Genomic DNA, 18,448 nt, shown 5'->3' on the forward strand with positions numbered 1-18,448 from the left:
TGACAGACGCAGCAGCAGTGCATGCCATTCACTAACAGATACCATAAGAGTTGAGAGTTTTAAATAGTTCATTGTTTATCAGGTTTTGTTTTTTTTTTTTCTTTTTAAATGAGCCATAAGTGCTGGCTGGAGATTTTCTCTCCTTACATGAGCCAAACTATTACACTAAACTGCGACTTTTCTGCTGGAAATCACATAAAAACAAAAAAGTGCCACAAAATATCAGTCCAGGTCCTTTTTTTGGCTTGCTGTTCAATTGTCAAATGTATAAAATAAGAGCCCAACACAATCCCAGCTTTAAGTCCCTCTTCCTCTGTATGCCCCATTCAGCCCTGACCAGTTTTGAGGTCGTAATCCAGTATGGCCTGGCTACTCCAGAGGGCCTGGCTGTGGACTGGATAGCAGGAAACATCTACTGGGTGGAGAGCAATTTGGACCAGATAGAGGTGGCAAAACTGGATGGGACCATGAGAACCACCCTGCTGGCTGGCGAGGTGGAGCATCCAAGGGCCATCGCCCTCGACCCTCGAGATGGGTAAGAAGCACAGATCTAGGGATCCTGAAGCTGTAGTCATCGTTTTAGAAAATTTGAAGTCAGCTTAGGATATATTCCCTGTATTTATTTTCTATGAAACTGACTTGTTTTCATGTGACGATACTGTGCACATCAGTGAAAATCCGTCCTCACATTGAATCATTTTCTGTTGGCAGTATTCTATTTTGGACAGACTGGGATGCCAGCCTGCCCAGGATTGAAGCAGCATCTATGAGTGGTGAAGGCAGACGCACCATCCACAGGGAAACAGGCAGTGGTGGCTGGCCCAACGGACTCACGGTGGACTACATGGAAAGACGCATTGTCTGGATTGATGCCAGGTATCATGTGCCAATAGTCCTTGGATATACAGTGTGCTGTCATTGCATTGCATCTGTCCACTCACTCTTTACATCACCCATTCGCTCTTTTTTTGCTTTGCTTGCCGTAATTGATTTTTTAATAAATACGCAGATGTGCTTTGCTTATGTAAAAGCACATGCAAAGTACAGAGTCATCTTGAAATGTGAGCAACACGCGTATACTTAAGCTGATACACGTTATCCCTGCCTTAATCTCTGCCTTAATGCCTCTCCAGGTCAGATGCTATCTACTCTGCTATGTACGACGGTTCGGGGCTGATTGAAGTGTTGCGGGGTCATGAGTATTTGTCCCACCCCTTTGCTGTCACCATGTATGGCGGCGAGGTCTACTGGACTGACTGGAGGACTAATACTCTGGCCAAAGCCAACAAATGGACAGGACACAACGTCACCGTTGTCCAGCGCACCAACACGCAGCCCTTTGACTTGCAGGTCTATCACCCATCCAGACAACCCCAGGGTAGGTTGCACAGCACATACGTATGCATAAACAATTAGAGACAGAAAGAGCACCCATATCTCACATTTACCCTTCTGTCAGCATGTGTCACTGATTTGGGCTTAACTCAAAGGAGAAGGGCGACAAGCTCACAGTTCATTGCTGACCGTGTTAATTCACGGCTCCCATTCCCCAAAGACAGCTGACCTTTTAGAGCTGTGAGGTGCATTGTCTCTTCACACCAGCAGCAATTTGGACACCTCCTGCTGCCTCGTTGATCAAAAAGTCACCTCACTGTTTGGCATTTCCCACCGGCTGGGTCCAGAATGAAAACCCTCCTGCTGCGACTTAAATGTCATGTGTTGATCTCACAGACACACATGTGATTGACAAGATGACAAAAAGATTGTCAAAAGTGTTTTGCGGTATTCCGCGATTGAACTGTCACCTTGAAGTTTAAGTAGCCAGTGGCTGTGTTGGTCCTACGGGTGTGGGGGCAGCAGAGAGGCACTGGGTCCAGTAATTGGAGGCAGGAAAAGAGAGATCTCACAGAATTGTTGATTGACAGCTGCTACCAGTGCTCATGACAGTGATGAGGCAACAAGCCGTGTTGCTGGTCTGAGACACTGTCAAGCTCTGACTGAGCGGTCCATTAAAATAACTCTAGACTGCGATACTCTAGGAAAATTCTATCTCACATTACGCTGCTGGCTTAATCTTGTGAATTTTGTGAAAATATATACACACCACTTCTGTCTTTTTTGTGTGTCTTTGTCTCTTTTACCACATTTCCTCTGTTTTCTCTTTTCTTCAGCTCCTAACCCATGTGCCACCAGTGATGGTAAAAGCCCTTGCTCCCACCTCTGTCTCATCAACTTCAACCAGACCTTCTCCTGTGCTTGCCCTCACCTCATGAAGCTGCAGCCTGACAAGCGCACCTGCAAAGGTAAAGACAGACACTGTTACTTACAAACACACTCACCTACAGACTTTTTTTCTCTTAGCTTAAAAAAACCTTCAGGCCGAGTGTGTGCATACACTGCTGTCATATAAAATCCATGTCATCAAGGAGCAAGGAGAAGGCTCTTTGTTCGCAGGAGTCTTTTCTCACGACTGTCTGGACTGCTACGGTGTGTTCAGCCCCCGAATTTGACATCAGTGTCATTAGCTGTCATCTCTTATGACAGAAGATCTGATTACATCTCCTCACTTTGCGCCACACGGCCTTCTTCACTCCAATTTCCATTTCATTTCATATGAAAGGCTGTCAAAAGTGATGGGCTGAGGTCTTCATTTATTGCTGTGTGATTTCATGAGTGGGTTTCATGATGGTTTTGAGGGATAGCTGTGGGAATCTGTGTTGTATGTCTTTCTAAATGTTCAGCATTCTACAGAACAATCGTCATCTCGGCAGCGTAGAATTAAGGACAGTTTGATTAGAGGGTGTCTGATGCATTGTCCATTAACACAGGGATTTTCAGTGTCAGTCAGACTCTCAGTCAGATTTACCACTTAAACTGAGTAAAAGCTGTTTTTTGATTTAAAGGCAGTTGTATTTTGTCTCCACCTCCCATCTCCCAAGAGGTAAAAAAGCCTTGACAAGGGCATCATGTTACTGACTGGTCAGTTTAACCCTCTTGAGCGACTGTCCCCTGGGATGCAGCAGGACTTGCACATGTAAAAAGCAGCTAACTCAGTCTGTATGCGCTAGTTCCGCTTGTCTCTTTTCGTCCTCCCCTCATTTGTAAATGGTTTCAGTCATTTCAGGTCAAATAAGCAGTAGAAGTGATTCAAATATGTCGTATTCTCTTTTTTTCTTTGTTTTTTCCAGAGTCTCGCAAGTTCCTTCTATATGCTCGTCAGATCGAGATCCGGGGAGTAGACATCGACAACCCCTACTACAACTACATCATTTCCTTCACCGTGCCAGACATAGACAATGTAACAGTGGTGGACTATGATGCTGTGGAGCATCGCATCTACTGGTCAGATGTCCGAACACAGACTATAAAGAGAGCCTTCATTAATGGTACAGGGGTGGAGACTGTTGTGTCTGCTGGTAAGAACGAATATAAGACAATATGACTTTCCATGTTTTTGTTTTTTAATTCTTTGTTTTGATTTCACTTATTAGTTAAAACTTTCTGTATCAGTCTGAAAATTAAATTAAAGCCTAAGATTTTCCACTGTGGTTTTCCCAGACCTGCCCAACGCTCACGGGCTGGCTGTAGACTGGGTGTCCAGAAACCTCTTCTGGACCAGCTATGATGCCAACAAGAAGCAGATCAATGTGGCCAGACTGGATGGATCTTTCAAGAATGCGGTCATCCAGGGCTTGGACAAGCCCCACTGCCTGGTGCTGCATCCTCTGTTGGGGTGAGTTCTCTCCAGCTCGTTAGCCCTGCATCCAGTTCCAGATGTGAAGTCCCTCTCTGATGCTCTTTTTCTGTTTTCCATTACAGTCAATGACCAAGTCTTTACTAATAAATCTCTGATCTCTAAGAGATTTCAGTGCCCTCTCCATGTCTCATTACATTCATGTCCCTTCTCAGGAAGCTGTACTGGACTGATGGTGACAACATAAGCATGGCTAACATGGACGGCAGCAACCAGACCACGCTTTTTGTCAGTCAAAAAGGGCCAGTAGGTGAGCAGATGTGCCAAAAACAACTGACTGCTAAATAATACTCAGCCTCTGTTCAACTGTACAGGGAGAAAGCAGAGATTAAACATATTAGTGCGAGAGATTTATATGTATAATAGCATCATTTTTCTTTCCATGCAGGCCTCTCCATTGACTTTGAAAACGAGCAGCTGTACTGGATCAGCTCTGGAAACAGCACCATTAACCGCTGTCAGCTCGATGGAACTAAACTGGAGATCCTGGAAGGTGTTAAAGGCAAACTTACCAAGGCTACAGCACTGGCTATTATGGGTAAGATGAAAAAGATGAAGGATTTCTCCTCCTTGTTTTGTATTTTTTCCTAATCTGAAGTTTGACAGTTATGTCATTTGACTACAATATCTCAAAATCACCTGTCCATGTTAAAGGGACAACATACAAATATATGTGAATCAATTTCTCTCACTGTAGGAGATAAGCTGTGGTGGGCAGACCAGGGAACTGACCAGATAGGAACATGTGAGAAGAAGGATGGAGGGAACTGGAAGGTTTTGCGCAACAACACCTCCCCTATGATGCACATGAGAATCTATGATGAGGATGTGCAGAAAGGTAAGACAAATGCTACCAAATGCTAGGCGGATTTTAAAACTCACCAAATTAGTTAGTGTGAAACTAGAAAAGAAAAAGGTTTTTCTTTTGGCCTCACTCATCTTCTACTTTTCCTTTAGCGGGTATCAACCTGTGCAGTAACAACAATGGAGACTGCTCCCAGCTGTGTCTGCCCACCTCGCCAACAACCAGGGCCTGCATGTGCACTGCCGGATACAGCCTGAAGACAGGACAGCAGTCCTGCGAAGGTAAGACTCTGCTTCACAGCCACAGTCACACATACAGTAGGAATGCAGTTAACAGAAACGTACTGTCCTGTCTCTGAGCAGGCATGGGTTCTTTCCTGCTTTACTCTGTTCACGAGGGAATCAGAGGAATTCCACTCGACCCGGCAGACAAATCTGACGCCTTGGTGCCAGTGTCTGGCACCTCTCTGGCTGTCGGCATTGACTTCCATGCTGGTGAGTGACACAGGGGGACATCAGTAACTAGATGGCCTTGCTTGAGTGACACTTTGAAGTTGTTATTATCTCAGGGAAGTGAGTATTTATAGACTGACACGAAAAGCCTCTTCGTTTTCAGAGAATGACACCATCTACTGGGTGGACATGGGCCTGAGCACCATCAGCAGGGCCAAGAGAGACCAGACATGGAGAGAGGATGTGGTCACCAATGGCATTGGCAGGGTGGAGGGCATCACTGTTGACTGGATAGCAGGTCTAGTCATAATGGATTTAAAATCTTATTTTAATTCTCTGCTACACAGTTGGACAAGCACAGATAAAGGGCCACTGAGCTGATTAGCATTCCTGTTCTTTTATAGGAAATATTTACTGGACTGACCAGGGCTTTGACGTGATCGAAGTGGCCAGGCTGAACGGCTCCTTCCGCTATGTAGTCATTTCCCAGGGCTTGGACAAGCCCAGAGCCATCACTGTCCACCCAGTTAAAGGGTAAGGCTCCCTGCCAACTGTTTAATTCTGCTTTGCAGAATGCTGCTGCATTCAGAAACTTTTCAATATAGTTTCAACAATGCTTCTTTATTTCTTAAATGCACTTTCAAATGATCTCATGTGTGGACCTCTGTCCAGGTATCTGTTCTGGACTGAGTGGGGTCAGTACCCTCGTATTGAGCGCTCTAGGTTGGATGGCACCCAGAGGTTGGTCCTGGTCAATGTGAGCATCAGTTGGCCCAATGGAATCTCCGTCGACTACGAGGTGTGGACAATAGAACTTTTATATTTCCTGTCTAGTTTCACCAAATGTACTGTAATATAATTTAGCTCTTTAGCTGCCACAAGTTCAAATTTTTGCTGCTGCCGCTCACCTAAAATCCCACACAAATGTCATTCAGTATTGTTATATTAAAGCATGAGGTGCTGTAGCGAACAAGCTAAAGTTGACATTTGAATGGTTTCTATGATGTGTTTATGAATTAACAATGTACCAGGAAGCCAGTCTCCCTCATACCTTTTCGTTTTGATTTTCATTTTGAAAATGTGACCTTCCCTGAATAATCAACACTAATTTATTTCTGTTTTCTCCATGCAGGAGGGTTTGCTGTATTGGTGCGATGCCAGGACTGACAAGATTGAGCGTATCAACCTGGAGACTGGAGAGAACAGGGAGCTGGTGCTGGCCAACAACAACATGGACATGTTTGCTGTGTCTGTATTTGAGGAATACATCTACTGGAGTGACAGGTCAGTTCAGTGGTTAATAAATTTGTTCATTGCTTCGTTATCTAGTTACTTGTTAATCAATGACAGCTGTTGAATCGTGGTTTATTTCATAATGTACCATGATGTTAATTGACTCAACAATTTTTGTTGTCTTTTGTTTAGGACTCATGCCAATGGCTCCATTAAGAGAGGCAGCAAAGACAACGCTACAGATGCTGTGCAGCTTAGGACTGGCATTGGTGTGCAGCTGAAAGACATCAAGGTTTTCAACAGGGCCAGGCAGCAAGGTAGGAACACACTCAAAACACACACAAACTAAACTTAACTACAAACCCTTAAAAATGAGCTTTTTTTTGCCATGAAATCTGATAAAAATGTCCTCTCAAAAACTGTGAGCCCCCCAGGAATTGATGAAATGCTGTGTTTAACCAGACTCATTATTTGATAAACAGCACACCACAAAAATGTGTCAAACTCTCCCCAGGCACCAACGTCTGCAAAGACAACAATGGCGGCTGTGAGCAGCTGTGTCTTTTCCGTGGCAACACTGAGCGCACCTGCGCCTGTGCTCACGGCATGCTGGCAGAGGACAACCGCAGCTGCCGTGACTATGACGGATACCTGCTGTACTCAGAGCGTACCATACTGAAGAGCATCCACCTGTCCGACGAGACGAACCTCAACGCGCCAATAAAGCCGTTTGAGGACCCTGACCACATGAAGAATGTCATCGCCCTTAGCTTTGACTATCATGGCGGCGGAGGGAAGGGAGCCAACCGCATCTTCTTCAGTGACATCCACTTTGGCAACATCCAACAGATCAATGATGATGGCACAGACCGCAAGATTGTTGTGGACAGTAAGTATGGAGTCATCAATCATATGCCACTTCTTTTCAACACCTGAAAACTCCACTGAGCATTCACCTAACCTTTCCTTCCACTCTGTCTCTCCATGTGAATTTCAGCTGTGTTGCCTTGTGGAACCCTTTCTTTTATCCGGTCCATTAATAATTGAATGTTGTCCCTCGTCTCCTCGACACTGTAAACAGCCATCATCACACATTTTGACAACACAAGCACTCAGGAGGATCCACTGTAATTTACACACAGCTGCAGCTTCTCAACCAGAGGAGATTGACATCACTTAGGCCTGCCACTTGAAGAGCCACTTGCACGCGCGCGCACACACACACACACACACACACACACACACACACACACACACACACACACACACACACACATTCTGTGCTTTTTTTGCTTGTTTCAACACTGAAGTGTCTTTTAAATCCCACTCTCTTTAAATGATTCAAGGGTAGGTCGTTGAACTCCATCCAGAAAAGCATCACATTAGCAAGCCATATTCAAAACTGTAATTCTTTGATAGGAAAGACAGGAAAACAAATAGAGTGCATGAGGTTAGTGTGTTTATTGATGTTGCATTGAGAACAGTGATCTGAACAGATTGAATGAAAATGATGGCCAGTTTTTCCACACAGCTTTTCATCCCCCAGCTACAGTATTTAGTTCAGTTCTCTAAGGAGTGTATCATTGCCAGATAAGACTTGGCAATAAATCAATATTTTCATATATCAACTTTTAGTAGAATAATAACACGATTATATGATCACTGTTTTACTGCATTCTCAAGGTTCAATGTTCAAGGTTCATTTTTTTATCATTCTACAACACTGGGTTGTACTTCATCATACAAGCTGTAGTCCCTTTATGCTACACACACAAAAAACAAACTGCTCTATTTATTGTGGATTCTGGGAATGAGTTGAGGAGGAAAGAAGCTGCTTTGTAGTCTGGCGGTATGGAAGCAGATACTTCTTTATCGCTTGCCAGACAGCAGCAGGGTGAACAGACTATGGCTGGGGTGGGTGTTGTTTTTTTTTTGTGTGTGTCATTTTGGCTCTGTGCAGACACCTCACCTCACAGATATCACTGACGCTCACCAAATGGGTACCAATACTGTTCAAATTAATTAATCCAAGCAACTTGTATTTAGAAACTTAACGAAATGTGCATGAGGTGAAGAGTTTTACCTTATATACTACGTAACAATGGAATGAATTGCATTTAACAATACTTTATTACATATGTCATCTTGCATATGTTTTCATACAATGATATATAAATATATACAGACATAGTAAAATCCCAATAATTCTTTAAACTATATTACCAAGTGCCAAGATTAAGTGAGTAATGAGGTAGCAGTTTTGTTTTTGGCTAAAGACTCAGTTTTGGCCTCTTTCTGAGGTTGTGTCCAGCTCAAAGGGCTGCACCATGTCCCTACTCATCACATGAGGACAACCAATCAGACAGCTTTTGCAGCATGCCCAGCGTTCTCTACCCAGCTCTAGTAATTCTCGCCTAAACTTCTGGGACATCAGCCCATACAGTATAGGGTTTACCACTGCTACAGAGGATGCCAACAGTCTGGCCAGGATGGCAATAATCTTGTATCCATGTGATCCTATTATGGTTGCTCCAATGAAGGAAAACATGAGGGCATAGGAGGGCAGCCAGAGGAGAGTGAATACCAGGACAAGGAGAGCTGACGTGTGGGTGACCTGTCTCTGGTAGCGCTCCAGCTGGGGAGCGTTCCTAAGCAACCGCGTGTGTCGAAGAAAACAGTAGATCTTGGCATACATCAATACAATAATGCCCAGTGGTAGAGCAAAGCCAAACAGGAAGAGAGCAATGCTGTAGACCAGCTGGCTGAAGTCAGACAGGAAGGCAAAGCAGTACACGACGCTTGACGCCTTAATTGTGCGGAAGACAAACTGCGGCGCTGCCAAGGTGGAGGCGGGGACCCAGAGCAGAGCTACTGTCACCTTTATGCGTCGGTGCATTCTCGAACGGTACGCCCAGGTGGGGTGCACCACTGTCACGTATCGTGTCACAGCCAAAGCTGCAAGGGTAAAGACTGAAGCAGCTGAGCAGGCCACACCCAGGAAGCTGATGGCCTTGCACAGAAAGCTGCCGAAAGGCCAGAAGCCAAGGGTAATGGCAGTGGTGTGGAAAGGCAGGCAGAGCAGCAGCAGCAGGTCAGCAGCACTCAGAGCCAACAGCAGGGTGTCTGTGCTGTGCGGTGGTTGGCTTTCTTTTTTCCTCCTGCCAGTAAGAACAGTGATGACCAGGGTTTGGCCCACCAGGCCAGTCACCAGAATTAGCCCGTCCAGGATGGCCACCAAGATCTTAATCAAAGCCTCATCATTTGTTTGTTCAAGGCTGCTGCTATTTACTTGCTGCCCCAAAGTCTCCATGTATGCACAATGAAAGTCAACAAAGTAATGAATCTAATGGCCTGTTAAGGCTGAGCATCAGAGCAGCATGTTCATGCAGTGTCTGGGTGATGCATCTGATGGCTCCAGTTCATGTATTAAATTGTACTAATCACAGGTATGACCACACTGCATTAGGTACTCTCAAAATGATAGCAATTAGTTCAGTGGTTAATATTGCACTGGCCAGTTGAGTTATTCATTGACATTTAGAATCGGTGCTCTTCCTGGGAAGACGATCAAAGTATATTCCAGTTTATTTTTAGCAGTCAGAATTCACTGTCAAGTGCCCAGAGATAGTGGTTATCCCGCTGCCTCTTGAGCCACACATGCTTCTGTTTGTGTCTGGTTGAATCCGTCTAAAAAGGTTTTTCTCCTATTGTGTCACCGTTGCTTTTTCCCAGCTGTTTGAAGGAGCTACTTAAAGATGGTTTGGATATGGCTCTCTCACCTGAACGTCTCAGAAAACTTCTCTTAAAATGTGTTGTTGTCCAGAAAAAGTCTCATCAACATGACCTTAAGGAGCAGTCCTTGCACACTGGCTTTTCCCTGGCTGCGTCAGCATGTCCTTCATTATCCAAGGAAGTGCGGATCGGGTCAAATCCGGAGAGATGCCAGTGTAGCAGTTACTCTGTGGCTGTATTGATTTCTTGAAACCAGGCAACAGAGGACAAATTCATCCCAGTGGTTACCAACAGATATTCCACTTTAAAAGCAGTCAATGCTACTTGAAGTTAAGTGGTCACCGAGGCAGGAGGCATCTTGTCCATTTAGAAGCTCTTCAGAGACCTGTAGACCTCACCAGCAGAGAAGTTATGGTATCATCAACATAACCTTCAAGCACTGAAGGAAAAAAGTAATTAATGATCTTCGAATGAATAGTACCATAAGCTTGCTAATTGTCAGGTGTCACTTGGGTTACTCCTGTGAGTCGGAAAGGCTCTGTTCCGAGTCTTCCCGACAGGTTTTCATCACTGTTTGCACAGTAACCATGGGCTGAGCTGATCTAGGCAAGGGGAGGAGTAATTGTGCTGTTTATCATTACATAATACTGGCTTGAACCTACTTTACTCATCCCTCCTCAGTATGTGGGTTCCCTCAATCCAAGCATCTAGCTGTTCAAGTATGCTTTTTTCCTCATTTCTGTTTTGTACAAGCCTGAACGTTGACCATGAAAAACACAAACGTGTCTCTGCTGTTTGACCCTATGCTCGTCTTTAAGTTACATTTAGGTTGGTTAACAACGTATTCAGCCTTAAATTGTCCTGCATTATGGCTGATTCGGGTACTTCGTCACTCATCTGCAACATCTATTAAGGGACAATTATTGACTTTAAGGCAAGAGCAAACATTTTTGTGGAGTCTTCAGATTTTTATTGTTGAATGTACATAGTCATAAATGTGGTTGCTAGTGTGACCAAGAACAGATGGATGCACACCTTGGAGCCTGTAAGACTGCCGTGCACCTTTTTTTTTAATGTGTGCCATGTAGGCTCCATGAATAAAAACATTAGTACTACTGCATGCAATATGAGTGGGGGGTCTCAGGACAAAAGGATGACGGACAATGAGCGGCTGTTTTATCTTTACCTTTCATGGCTGACTTCTTCTCCCTGACTGATATCCCTAAAGTGACTCAAGCTGTTCAGTGGCAGTTTTCTTCCCAGAACAAGAAGTCGCCATGAATGAGTATCCACAGGGAGCAGTATTTGTATGTGCAGGCAGCCAGCCATGAAATGACAGGATGATACAGAATGTTTAAACCCTCTCCAGGAACAGCAGGTGTGGCACACACTCTGCTCAGTGTGGTTTTTTCACTTTTTTTTTAAACTGTGTTTTTCTTCCTTGTTTCACCGTTCATGACCTGAAGTGGGAAGATTGGGATAACCTTAAGGGACAACTTGCTTGACTATGACAGTGATTAACGATATATTAAATTCTCGCTGAATTTCCTCATTAAAGCTCCTAGTTTCACTCCACACGACGTGAAATGAAGAATATGTTCTTCGAAGCTTTTTGCTCCTTCAGTTTTGGCTGGACAACAGCAAGAGCTATAGTCAGAAAACATAGTGTTGTAGTTCCAAAATATTTACAGTGGGCCATTTTCTTCTTCTCTGCTTCACAGATGTTGGGTCAGTTGAGGGCCTGGCATACCACCGTGGTTGGGATACACTCTACTGGACCAGTTACACAACGTCCACCATCACACGGCACACTGTGGACCAGAGCCGCTCTGTGGCCTATAACCGCAACACTGTGGTCACTATGTCTGGAGAAGACCACCCCAGAGCCTTTGTGCTGGACGAGTGTCAGGAGTGAGTCATTAATATCGAAACATGCCGTTCTGGACTATGTCAAAGCACAGCTCCATTACTGTTTTCTTTTTCTTCTTTCTTTGGACTGCAGATTTATGTTCGTACAGTCAACCATAATATTGGTGCCAAGACATTTTGGAAACTCCCACTGCACATCATTATACTTGTCCTGTGTTTGTTCCCATTCCAGTCTCATGTTCTGGACCAACTGGAATGAGCAGTCTCCCAGCATCATGAGAGCCTCTCTGAATGGAGCCAATGTGCTCGTGATCATTGGCAGTGATATTAAAACTCCCAACGGCCTGGCCATAGACCACCGCGCTGAGAAACTCTACTTCTCTGACGCCACACTGGACAAGATTGAACGCTGCGAATATGATGGGAGCAGCCGATATGTAAGACAGCCCTTTAATTTCTCCTTTGGCTATAAAGAAGACTCGTCATTGTTCTGTGAAAGATACTTAAATGTCTCTGCTTCAGGTCTTGTTGAAGAATGAACCTGTCCATCCGTTTGGCCTGGCTGTGTATGGAGACTACATCTTCTGGACTGACTGGGTGAGGAGGGCCGTCCTTAGAGCTGACAAATACACAGGAGGAGACATGAAAGTGCTGCGAGCTGACATCCCTCAGCAGCCAATGGGCATCATTGCTGTGGCTAATGATACCAACAGCTGTGAGTATTATGCACTGAAGTAATTGTGAAGTTTCTACAGGTTGCTCTCAATGACATAATTCCAGCAAATGTCATCAGTGTTACAAAGGCTTGTTTTGCCATGTTTCAAAAAAGGCTGTGGAGGTTTTTTTTTTAGTCATGCAAGCACCATGGCTCTAGGAATAGTCATATCGTTCAGTCGGGAAGTCTGAAATACCTCTATATTATTAAGTATTGGATGGATTTCCGTGTTTTTTGACAGATATCTATGTCCTGCTCAGGATGAACTGTAATCACTTTGGTCATCTCCTGACTTTTCCTCTAGCGCCATCATCAGGTCAAAATCTTGATTTGTTCAGTACTTTGATTTATGACCAACTACCCATAAAACTAATGAGATTCCCATGAGCCTCAGCTGTACTTTGTGTTTATTGCGAATTGGCAAATTAACTGGATGATCAACATAGTCAGCATTACACCTGCTAAACACCAGCATGCGAGCCTCACAGCCTCCATGACTGTACAGTCTTCGCCTTGTTATCTTGTACATTGTGAAAGACAGTGTCCACAGATTATAAATATGACCATGCTGAATAGCCTTGACTTCATATCGTTGGATACATAGTGTTGGGCTCTGTTTCAATCCTTTTGACATGAGAAAAGTCTCCACAATAAAAAAACATGATATTACTGTCCTAACTAACCGTTCTGTCTTTTACATTCCTCAGGTGAGTTTTCTCCTTGCCGAACAAATAATGGAGGTTGTCAAGACCTGTGTCTGCCTACATCTGATGGACGGGTCAACTGCAGTTGCCGTGGAGACAGACAACTTCTGGAAGACAACACCTGCTCTTGTAAGAGACAGATCATCTTCCTTTATATTAGGATAAAAATTTACAAAGCCTCGTCTTTATGAAATGTTGCTGAATTTGAAATGTGTCTGCCTCATCAGCACTGAATGTGTCATGTGGAAGTGTGGACGACTTCGAGTGTGGAAACGGCGATTGCATCAACTACAGCCTGACCTGTGATGGCATGGCCCACTGCAAGGACAAGTCTGATGAGAAGCAGTCCTATTGTGGTGAGTCTTTATGGGGCTATTAGTCAGTGTACTATGAGCTGTCACAGGTCATCATTTATATTTTATTCATTTGCAGGTAATAAGTTGATGCTCATATTCAAAGCAATGTAGAATAAGTGCATAAATGCTATAAATTATTATTAGATTGAGACAAAAATTAGGACTAATATATGACCGTAGAATAAAGATTACTACCAGGGACAGAAATGTACATTTTGAGCTAAGTGTAGGAAATTTAGTATGCTTTATACAGAATATGTTGTACAGCTTATCAGTTTAATTTCTAAAAAAATGGTAGATTTTCATATTTAAAATATGTAAAAAGAATAATAATAATAAAAACAAGGACTCTGCACTTAAGCTAACTCTAATCAAATGCTGCTCCTCCTCAGCCAATCGAATTTGTAAGAAAGGCTACAGACGCTGCATGAATGGCCGCTGTATCGGCCACCAGTTCTGGTGTGACGGCACGGATGACTGCGGTGACCATTCAGATGAACTGCCCTGCAACAGTAAGTCATTAATGTCCATTTTATAGCTGCAACCGATTGCAAAATCATTAGTTAAGCTTTTGATAGACGCACAAATAGAAACCATGTCAACCATGTTTGCCTGGTATCAGATTTTGCACACCTTAACTGGATTAGTTCTGCCAGAGAAGAAGTGAAGAACAAATTTAAAAGATGGCTGAGTGTCTGAGGTCTGGGCTGCAGGTCTTGGATGTTCTCTATTCAGCATGTTACTTATTCACTTACATTTTTGTAAGGCACATACTAAACTTTAAGTAAAGTTGACTAATGAGGCTTTATTTGCTTGTGAGGGCGTACATATTTCCTCATTTGCGAAATCTCCTGTGCATCCTGCAGTGACCTTATGCAAAGTTGGAGAGTTCCAGTGCAAAGATGGAAGTTGTATCTCCAACTTCAGCCGCTGTGACCAGGTGGTCAACTGTGAGGATGCAAGTGATGAAATGAACTGCCGTAAGTAAATCTACTGTAATGATATGAATAGCATTATTGAAGGGGAACGCTGGATTAATAAGAATGAGATTCAAGTGGGGAAAATGAGCTCAGTGGATTAGTTAATATTTCTTTAAAGTTGGTGTTAAAAAGCTTTTTCCTTTGTTTTCAGAAGCCACCGATTGCTCCCGTTTCTTCCGCCTGGGAGTAAAAGGAGCGTCCTTCCAGAGCTGTGAGAAGACTACTCTGTGTTATCTGTCCTCGTGGGTGTGTGACGGCAACAACGACTGCGGAGACTTTTCCGATGAGAGGAACTGCCCAGGTTAGGGACTATGTTTCCTCTCTAAAATGCTTTGAGCTTCTCTGAAATAGTCAAAGGTTCTACAGTACGTTTTTTTTCTGTTGTCTTGCAGATAAAAGGAAGCTTAAATGTCCAGTCAACTTCTTTGCTTGTCCCAGTGGTCGTTGCATTCCTATGAGCTGGACCTGCGATAAGGAGAATGACTGTGAGAATGGAGCTGATGAGACACACTGTGGTCAGTCTGCTACAAAGTTGTCCTCTAATACCCTTATTTTTTCTTGAAAACACGAAGCATACTGGAAAAACTTGACTGTTACTCGTTAGGCTTCCCACTGCACACGGAAAACTGTGACCTAAATTGAATAATTTCTCCAAAATGCTGAGCTCTCTTTGCCATCCTTTGCAGACAAATTTTGTACATCCACCCAGTTTGAATGTGGGAACCACCGCTGCATTTCCTCCCACTGGGTGTGTGACGGCTCTGATGACTGTGGTGATGGCTCTGACGAGGACCAGAAATGCAGTAAGTGACATATTACTTGCGCTCAGCAGTGTGAGAGTGCTTTCTCCCACGCCCTTTGGAAGCATTTAACTGTATTCGTAAGATTTCCTGATGTTGTACTTTCCCATAATGTTATTCCAGAATCCAAGACCTGCAGTCCTGAGGCTTTCCAGTGTCCTGGTTCCCACATGTGTGTGCCTCAACGCTGGAAGTGCGATGGAGACAAGGACTGTCCTGATGGAGCTGATGAGAGTGTGAAGGCTGGCTGCAGTGAGTGGGATAACCCTATGGAAAATCTCTCTGCTCTGTGGTGAAGAAATAAAAACCACAGAAACGCTCCAGCACGGTCCATTAACTGCAGTGTGTTCTTTTCCCCTTTCAGTGTACACCAACAGCACTTGCGATGTGGATAATGAGTTCATGTGCCAGAACAGGCAGTGCATCCCCAAGCACTTTGTATGCGACCATGACATTGACTGCTCTGATGGCTCAGATGAATCCCCAGAATGTGGTGAGTGTATGCAATTGTGATCCTGGAAGAGAAAAGCAGAAGACCAAAAAATAGGTTGTGAGAGACTGATTATTTTTACTGTACCACCAGGCAAGGTTAAGGTTAATGAAAACATACTCTTGTTCTGGTGTAGAATACCCAACATGTGGCCCAGATGAGTTCCGCTGTGCCAACGGCCGCTGCCTCAACCAGAAGAAGTGGGAGTGTGACGGAGAGTTTGACTGTCAGGATCGCTCTGATGAGGCTCCCAAGAACCCTCGCTGCACTGACTCAGGTAGGGCTTATAATCACCATTTTATCTCTGTATGACTATTTCTTTGCCAACATAATGAGTATGAGTCATATGAGAAACCATAGCTGCCATAGCATCCCGTTTCAGAGTGAGTCTAATATAACATATCATTTGTCTTTGATTTCAGAGAGAACGTGTAATGAGTCAGCCTTTATGTGCCGTAATGGCAAGTGCTTGAATGAGACACTGCTATGTGACCGCAATGATGACTGCGGTGATGGATCAGATGAACTCAACTGCTTCATCAACGAGTGTCTCAACAGTAAGATGAGTGGCTGTTCGCAGCTCTGTGATGACCTCAAGATTGGCTTCAAGGTAAGCCTTCAAGTTGGTTGTTTTAATGCTTTTCCCCCCTAAGTAAAGCAAATCTAATTACTCCATGAACTCACTGATTTTAATTGGGAAAGAAATTCTGCCAGTTACCTCACCGACAAATGGGGTGTACTCTATGCTGCAATGGTGAGTTAGGGAGGACCTGAAGTTAAAAGGTCGGGAACCACTCACTTCAGGCATGCAGTTACGTAAGACAAAAACATGTTTTGGCTCTCTTTCTTGAAAGTAGGAGGCCAGTCTTAGAACAGCTTGAACTCTGTGTGAACTCTCATGTTTGTGGTGTTGAGGCTGTGGTCAGAGCTTCATTTGAAAATGATAATGAACAATTTGTACACCAAAAGAATTCACATTATGCTGGTGGGAGGTGTTAAATACACAACATTTAATCATACACAACTTCACCACTTCACGGATTTGCCCAAGTATGGCTTTCTTTGTGCATATAGCAGCTTAGTGTACGAAGGAGTTTTGACATGTGAGAGTGTGCATTGAAGTCTGTCAAAACACAGATATACTTATGAGAAGTGATGGTTCAAGCTGATTTCCACTTGTAATGCCTTGTGGTAAGATGATGTTCATGCCACTTACAAACACATTGGATGCTTTCTTGTCTTTTACTCATGCTCCCTGCTGTTAGACAGTTCCCCACAAATTAGATTCATAGCTATTTATGCAACTTATTTGACAGCAGCGACTGGATTTCATGTCAGTGTTGAGCTTTTAGTGGTTAAGACTTAAGCTTTGGGTGAAAGGAAAAACACATAATGTCAGGTTGATGGACAGAGGGTTTGTGGCAGGCGGTGGCTGGCCCGTGTAACTGGTAGAGACCCAGAGGTGAAAAGTGCCAGAACCTGCAGGCTGTGAGATTCTGACATTTCTCCTGCGCTCTTGGCCCCTTCAGTGCAGGTGTCATCCTGGTTTCCAGCTGAAGCGGGATGGGAAGACGTGTGTGGATATAGACGAGTGCACAACCACCTACCCGTGTTCGCAGCGGTGCATCAACACACACGGCAGCTTCCACTGTCTCTGCGTGGATGGCTTTGAACTCAGCCCCAATGACCCCACCATCTGCAAGTCCACATCGGGTAAGGCGTGCTTGTGTGTGTTGTGCATTTTGCTGGTTGCTCATAGCCAATTCAGTGCTGAAGCTCATATTTTCTGTCTGGTGTTTGTGTGTAGAAGAGGAGCCCTACTTGATCTTTGCCAACCGGTACTACCTGAGAAAACTCAACCTGGATGGTTCCAACTACACTCTTATAAAACAGGTGAGACACACTGGGTCTCAGTTTGACCTGCTGAAACAAACCAAGCTCAAGTTCTTATTATTGGTGCTCCATACACCAGTTAATGATATACCTACCTGTGTTTCAGGGTCTGAATAATGCAGTAGCACTGGACTTCCACTATGCAGAGCAGATGATCTACTGGACAGACGTGACCACTCAGGGCAGCATGATCCGACGCATGCGTATGAATGGCAGCAACATGGAGGTCAGTGAGGAAGTCAAATGCTCTTTTATCTCAGTGGAAATTTAAAAGACACAGCCAATGCATTAAGCATAGTATTATCCTCTTTTTCTGAAAGTTGTCTTACTGGAAACTTAATCCTTGTCTAATGTCGTGTAAAACCTGAACTGGCAGGTTTTGCACCGGACCTCCCTGAGCAACCCGGATGGCTTGGCGGTGGATTGGGTTGGCGGGAACTTGTACTGGTGTGACAAAGGACGGGACACCATCGAGGTGTCAAAACTCAATGGGGCCTACCGGACTGTGTTGGTGAACAGCGGCCTGAGGGAACCTCGTGCTGTGGCCGTTGACGTACGCTATGGGTGAGAAGCACAGCTTATATTAGGTTTCACAGGCTATAAACACTCTCATCTGCTCATGATAAATGCAGAGCCATATTTTGAATTTAAGCTGAATTTTATTC

General features: G+C 44.2%; 2 protein-coding genes across 3 annotated transcripts in view; one reads left to right on the forward strand and one right to left on the reverse strand.

The window, feature by feature from the left end:
- The window catches only part of lrp1ab (low density lipoprotein receptor-related protein 1Ab), an 84,114-nt gene that overhangs the window by 50,372 nt on the left and 15,294 nt on the right, over window positions 1-18,448 (forward strand). For both annotated transcript variants that reach the window (XM_070968956.1, XM_070968957.1), the window contains exons 25-59: window positions 331-535; window positions 712-876; window positions 1,134-1,378; window positions 2,172-2,303; window positions 3,189-3,416; window positions 3,559-3,733; window positions 3,910-4,004; window positions 4,143-4,292; window positions 4,452-4,592; window positions 4,712-4,840; window positions 4,922-5,053; window positions 5,175-5,309; window positions 5,416-5,545; window positions 5,684-5,810; window positions 6,144-6,295; window positions 6,437-6,561; window positions 6,759-7,133; window positions 11,698-11,887; window positions 12,078-12,282; window positions 12,368-12,560; window positions 13,268-13,393; window positions 13,492-13,620; window positions 14,013-14,132; window positions 14,487-14,600; window positions 14,752-14,901; window positions 14,993-15,115; window positions 15,287-15,403; window positions 15,524-15,652; window positions 15,765-15,893; window positions 16,027-16,167; window positions 16,313-16,500; window positions 17,420-17,603; window positions 17,698-17,783; window positions 17,890-18,009; window positions 18,160-18,347. In XM_070968956.1, coding sequence (XP_070825057.1) covers window positions 331-535; window positions 712-876; window positions 1,134-1,378; window positions 2,172-2,303; window positions 3,189-3,416; window positions 3,559-3,733; window positions 3,910-4,004; window positions 4,143-4,292; window positions 4,452-4,592; window positions 4,712-4,840; window positions 4,922-5,053; window positions 5,175-5,309; window positions 5,416-5,545; window positions 5,684-5,810; window positions 6,144-6,295; window positions 6,437-6,561; window positions 6,759-7,133; window positions 11,698-11,887; window positions 12,078-12,282; window positions 12,368-12,560; window positions 13,268-13,393; window positions 13,492-13,620; window positions 14,013-14,132; window positions 14,487-14,600; window positions 14,752-14,901; window positions 14,993-15,115; window positions 15,287-15,403; window positions 15,524-15,652; window positions 15,765-15,893; window positions 16,027-16,167; window positions 16,313-16,500; window positions 17,420-17,603; window positions 17,698-17,783; window positions 17,890-18,009; window positions 18,160-18,347 — 5,473 coding nt within the window. The remainder of the gene's footprint in view (window positions 1-330; window positions 536-711; window positions 877-1,133; window positions 1,379-2,171; window positions 2,304-3,188; window positions 3,417-3,558; window positions 3,734-3,909; window positions 4,005-4,142; window positions 4,293-4,451; window positions 4,593-4,711; window positions 4,841-4,921; window positions 5,054-5,174; window positions 5,310-5,415; window positions 5,546-5,683; window positions 5,811-6,143; window positions 6,296-6,436; window positions 6,562-6,758; window positions 7,134-11,697; window positions 11,888-12,077; window positions 12,283-12,367; window positions 12,561-13,267; window positions 13,394-13,491; window positions 13,621-14,012; window positions 14,133-14,486; window positions 14,601-14,751; window positions 14,902-14,992; window positions 15,116-15,286; window positions 15,404-15,523; window positions 15,653-15,764; window positions 15,894-16,026; window positions 16,168-16,312; window positions 16,501-17,419; window positions 17,604-17,697; window positions 17,784-17,889; window positions 18,010-18,159; window positions 18,348-18,448) is intronic.
- Window positions 8,523-9,554, reverse strand: LOC139335386 (galanin receptor type 1). The gene has a single exon (XM_070968966.1). It carries the CDS (start codon window positions 9,552-9,554, stop codon window positions 8,523-8,525), a length of 1,032 nt encoding a protein of 343 aa, XP_070825067.1.

This window comes from Chaetodon trifascialis, chromosome 8 (genome assembly GCF_039877785.1).
Source record: "Chaetodon trifascialis isolate fChaTrf1 chromosome 8, fChaTrf1.hap1, whole genome shotgun sequence".
Taxonomy (NCBI): Eukaryota; Metazoa; Chordata; class Actinopteri; order Chaetodontiformes; family Chaetodontidae; genus Chaetodon; species Chaetodon trifascialis.

What these genes read in the sequence shown, in the direction of transcription:
- LOC139335386 (XM_070968966.1), bottom strand. Translation starts at nt 9,554, where the DNA reads ATGGAGACTTTGGGGCAGCAAGTAAATAGCAGCAGCCTTGAACAAACA.